Here is a 5,928-nt window from a genome sequence, read left to right as displayed (position 1 = left end):
TTTTGACCGAACCACATATATCCTTTGTGTCAATTGTTTTTTTTTTGTTTTTCATTGTAGCAAATCTCGACACTGCTGTTGGTTAATTATGTGAATGTTGGTTCATTTTTAGCAAAAAAAACTATTATTAATATGTTTTTATTCAAAAGAGTTACACGACACTGCTGTTGGATCATGTCAAGAGTGGGTGAAGGGGGTCATTCCACAATGTGTGACAAAGATGTTACAAATATTTTTTGCGATCTGTGTATTAAAGAAATAGACATGGGTAACAGACCAACAACATATTTTAATAAGGAAGGGTGGCTAAAAATTGGTAAGAGATTCAAAGAATTGACTGGCAGGGATTACGACCAGCTTACATTTAAAAACAAATGGGACCAGTTGAAGAAGGAATGGAAAATATGGAAGGAGTTGAAACGTGGATCTACTGGCCTGGGTTGGGATCCGATTAAAAGTCCGATTAAAAGTACAATTGATGCTCCAGCTGAATGGTGGGCTGAAAAACTAGAGGTAAATTTCTATATATTCCATGAATTGTTAGTTTAGCAAATTATTTTCTCTAATTATAATTTTCTAAACATCAGCTCTAAATGCTATACCACAGGCGGTACCAGCAGCGAAGAAGTACAAACAGTGCGGAAAAGAGCCGAAATTTGAAGAGAAACTGGACATAATGTTTAAGTGGGTTGTCGCAACGAGAAAGTTTTCATTCAACCGTACTGAAAGCGGTTTTACAGGGATACCAGATGAGATCACACTTGAGCCATTGACACCCGATGAAGAAGTGCATAGCATTAACCAGCGGGATATGGGGGAGTCCAGTACAATTTTAAAGAGGCCAAGGATTGCTATGAAAAATAAAGAGAAGGAACATTCTCTGAACACCTCCTTCGATCGCTTAATTGAAGCTTTTGCAGCTCCACCAATATCTGATTCTCACATATTAGACTGTCTCGGGCTTTTGGGCACTATTCCTGAAGTTGTGGCCGTCAAACAATTTCACGTACAGTGTGTGAAAAAACTTGAGGACCCAACTCGAATCAAAATTTTCATGGCGCTACAGATCGCAGTGTTTCCCTCGCCCCCCATCAGGTTAGTTTTGCTTTACAATTTGTTTATTTGAGCATGTAATCAGTTTACTTAACATTGTTTTTTGTATTAGGAAAATACTATTTGGTTGATGCCGGGTATCTTATGCAAATAGGATACCTGAAGCCCTATCTAGCCTTATCCGGACACCAGATATCATATTCCTGATTTTGAGAGAGCAAGTGGCACCATACGTGACAGAAACGAAATGTTTAACAAACGTCAATATTTGAGGTTAGGAAGAAGAAATAGGTCATCCTACGTGATATGTCTTCGTATCCATTTCCCAAACATGTGCATATTGTGGTGGCTACTATAACACTTCACAACCTCATCCAACGACATCCCTCTCAATCAGATACGAACTTCAGTATGGTTGACGACGATCAACTGCATGTCTCTCCAGAACCTTTAGAATTTCTGGTTGGGCATTATTTACCTGAGGATGAGATAGAGTCAAATGAATTTGAAACTAAAGACGGTGAAATTGTAGCCAAGATGACTGCTTTGAGGGAGTCTATCACATATTTGTGGTTGTTGATCTACCAAGTTTTCCTTTAATAAGGTTATAGGTTGATATTCATATGTATTTAATTTTGGTTACTTTTATAATACCTTAAACCGACATTGACTCTTTTGTTATTTTTGCAGTTATACAAACATGACTTCAATGATATCAGGTACGGACAGAGGGATTTTATGTTATTGTGGACTATCGTCTCCATTGCTAACGTCACGTAAGGAGCATAGCTTTGGGAGGCAGTTCTATGGTTGTGCTAGAGGTGTTTCAGCTCGTTGCGGTTTCTTCCGGTGGGCTGATAGTCTGACATATTACACTGCCAGTAGTCGTGCCAGCAGTCATGTGGATCCGATGTTTTCTTAGGTTGACCGTGCAGTTGAGGATCGACGTAGCCAGAGTCTTTAGTTAAATATTTTAATATTTCTCCTTGTTGTTGTACTTGTATTTGTACTTTTTTTAGTTCTCCTAGTACTCGTTAGGATGTGAGAATAGAACATCTCTGTTATTATCGTATGTGTCTGCTCTATATGTTTCTTTTCTACCAATAAGCTATTGTGAATAAGCTGCCCCAAATAGTTTCATCTGACAGGGGCAGGAACGCCATTTAACCACCCATAAGCTACTCTGAACAAGCTGCCTCAAACAGCAAGCCAGATTATTCTGATAATCTGCAGATTATCAGATTATCAAAATAATTTGCTTATCAGCAGATTATAAATAATCCACATCTGCGCCAAACAAACCCTAAAACTGACAAATTTTTCCCTTATCTAATCTGAAGACTGTTAGCATCGATTTTTGATGTCATGCATGTAGGGTGTCCACTTGAATGACTTGGATCTATTTACTATTTATTCACAGAGTTCCATAGCTCAAGACATCCATCTAGACCTGCTGGTACATTTTTTGGGCACAAAACACGATGATTCAACCTTGTTCAAGAGAATCCATTGTTGGATTGCATCAGTTATGATTTGAGGTATGTTTAATGCCCACTCTGGTGCTTAAAGACAAAAATCTGTCCATCCAGAGCCACTTGAAGTCAAAGGAATCCAACAATGCTTCCCATGAGTGTTTCTGAAATGATTAGGGTTTATAAATCAGTACCCATGCAGTAATTTGGGGCACCTGTTGGCACCAAAATCCTTGATGTAATGGCCATATAATTATTTATCTTTGAGGATATGGTACCATATTTTAGTCATTCCCAACCTCCCATATTTTACAAATTGCTAAAATCTTTGGTTGAATGATTTCAGCGAAAAATCAGGGTTTTTGCGCCAGATTGGCACCTAGGCGCCAGGCCCTGACATCTATGCTCCTAAAATACAAAATGGTTCAAAACCAAGAGCCTAGAAAGTTGGAACCAACCCATTAGAACCTAGGAATCAACTCAATTTCCTAGGTATCTGAAGTAGTCTTGAATGTCCGATGCTAAGAGCGTAGAATGTAGGCAATCAGGGGGAGGGATGTGTAGGTGCCAGACTCGGCTCCTGGGTCATAATGCCTAGGGGCTAGGACAATTTTTGCTCAACTTTTTCTTGGGATTTTCACCTGAAAATTCTCATTGGTAGCCAAATCCTCATTAGGTAACCATAGAATTTGAGCTGCTTGATTTTCTTGCTTCTCCTTGGCTTCTTCTAAAGGGTCTTCTTCAGCATTAGGTTTTCTTTGGGCTGACTATCTTCTTCCCTAGAGAGCTGTAACTTCCTCTTCTTTGGAGCACCTTCTTCCTTGGAGCTAGAGGACTTAATTTGAGGCTTTGAGGCAAGGATCATGAGAGAAAGGTGAGAGAAAGGGTTTACTTCATATAGATGTATTCTTCTTTTTCTTCTTCCTTTCATTCTTCATTTTCCCTTGAAAAAATCTCTCTTCCATCCTCTCCTTCTTCCTCTCCTACCACTTTTCTTGAGTGTGAGGAATTTTCCTTAAAGGGATTGCCTTGGGAGAACATGGGGAGCGTTATCTCTCCTACGTTTGAGGAGAGCTTATTCATTCTTTGGGGAAGGATTGGAGGGTTGAGCTTGGAACATTGGCAGAGTCACCTTATAGAGGAGAGCTTCTTCACTCTTTGAGAAAGAAGTGGAGTGAACTTCACCAAAGAAAAACTGGAGCTTGGAACAAATAAAAATAAGTCTTTGATCAACCGTACAGTGGTTAGAACTCTTTTAAACGCTTATTTTTTATTCATAGTTCCTCTAGGTCTGGATTTTAGAGGATTTAGGGTATGTTTTTTTGTGATTAGAGAGAAGCCCATAGAATTTTGTACTTTACGACCCCCTATAAATCCAAAGAGCAAAAACTACCATTTTCCTTTCTTGCCCTTAATCTAAAAATTGTACTAATCTTGTCATTTATCTCGGTGATTTCATCTCGATGGGCCAATCGGTCTCGATGGGCCAATCAGGAAGATGAAGACATTCCTTTAGTTTTCATTTTTTTGGTCTTGAAGATTCCTCTTTGTGAGTGATTCCCCTCGTTGAGTCTTGCAAATAGAGGTGGGTGCTTTGTTGCCTCACACAATAAGGCATTGGTACACTTCTTCATCACTCACCCTAGGATTCTATGAGTTTGCTAGGATGGCCAATATTTGTCGTTGAGCACAATTGGGTTTCCTTTTTATGTATGGAGTTGCATTGTGTGCATTGCATGAATTTTAAACTGCATAAAAATGTCATATTTTCGTGTGCCTCATCGATCGACCATACATGCTATCAATTTGATGGACCCATCTTCATCTATTCGATAGATTGGATACCACCCTCCCAATCAACTTGATTGACTATTCCCATCATTTTGATTGATCTACCTGCACTGGTCTGATTTTTTGATTCGACCGCCTTTCATTGATTTGATTGATCGACCGTCACCAGCTTGATTGACTCGATCAACCATCCTTATCAATTATATCTATTAGTCACCACCAACCCAATCAACTCAATTGACTATTTTAGCCGTTTAGACCGATCGACAACCATCAGTTTGATCGGTTCATCCAACCACCTTACATCAACTAGATTGATTGGCCACCACCGGCTCGATCAACTTGATCAACATTTCCTATCACTTCGACTAATCAACCACCACCAACTTGATTGGTTTAACTGACTTTTCTTTATTAATCAATTGCTCTAGCTCGATCAACCATCCTTGGTCCACTTGATTGATCGCCCACCACTGGCTTGATCACATTGATGCACTAATCTTTGTCGATTGGTCGCCCACACCTATTTGATGATTAATCACTTTCATCTGCTCGACCGATCGTTAATCAAACTTGATCATTTCGACAGACTCCACTTGAATGTTGTATTATCACATGACTATCTCATATTACTTTCATGAATGCATTCACCTCCACACCCTGTTGTGCACATGCGATTAAATGCCCCCATATGCTCATAGCGGGTGTCTATGCCCCACTTTGGCACATTACTTTGTGCCTATCTTATGACATTTACATGTCACCATGCATCATGTCGCTAGTGTTTGCACTTACACATGTGCATTCTTGCATGCTTGTCTTGCATGGCATCTCACATGTTCATTGACCCGACTCACAATTACGCAGATATTTATATTCCATAAGAGACCACAATTACGCATATATTGATCTCACATGTTTGGACTTACCCAAATTATTTTTAGTGACTAGTAAGAACAAATGTAATATAATAAAATTTTATAAAATAGTGTTCTCACTAAGAGCACTACGCAAGTATACGTTTTGTTTCAAGTAATATAAAGTTTTCTTTAAAAACCTCAGTATTGATCCCATAGGAGAAACGTAAATGAAAAAAACAATAAAAATGAAATTCAAGAATTTTAACTTTAAGAAATCTTTAATAGAGACTACAGTATATATCTAAAGATGAAAATTAAGTTTACTAACTTCTACAAAATGTAAGTAAAACTAAATGAGATCCTTTTAGAAAAAATATATAAATAGAGACTTTTACTTTGCTAGTAATTCATAACCAGTGTAGGATTTTAAAATTTTTTTAGAAGCTTAAATGTGGTATTGTGACAAATAGGAGTATACCTATTCTTTAATTCTTTCGATTGCGTAAAGAATATTGACTAATCTAAAGTTGGTGTCGGCATGTACAGTAATGTTGGGTAGGTTTCAGTCTCTCACTCCTATATTACCCACTGTGCCCTCTCTATAGGACCTACCAGTGACCCTTAGTTCCAATCTCTAGACCAAGTTGTTAAAAGAATCTAGCCTGTCACTCTAGACCAAATCTTATCTTCCTATCTATTTGCACCACCCTTCAGACGATCGCCACTACTCTTTCCGAGGTAGAACGTGATAC

The 5,928-nt window shown here is 38.5% G+C and overlaps 1 protein-coding gene across 1 annotated transcript; it reads left to right on the top strand.

Annotated features, from left to right (window-relative positions):
• The first annotated feature begins 264 nt into the window (after nt 1–264).
• Nucleotides 265–1,975, top strand: LOC110028661 (L10-interacting MYB domain-containing protein-like). Its single transcript, XM_020730605.1, has 3 exons — nt 265–513; nt 608–1,095; nt 1,744–1,975. Exons 1-3 carry the CDS (start codon nt 265–267, stop codon nt 1,973–1,975), a joined length of 969 nt encoding a protein of 322 aa, XP_020586264.1.
• Nucleotides 1,976–5,928: the final 3,953 nt, after the last annotated feature.

The sequence above is a fragment of the Phalaenopsis equestris genome, unplaced genomic scaffold (assembly GCF_001263595.1).
Source record: "Phalaenopsis equestris unplaced genomic scaffold, ASM126359v1 Scaffold000520, whole genome shotgun sequence".
Lineage (NCBI taxonomy): Eukaryota > Viridiplantae > Streptophyta > Magnoliopsida > Asparagales > Orchidaceae > Phalaenopsis > Phalaenopsis equestris.
This window is presented reverse-complemented; position numbering and strand designations above follow the sequence as displayed.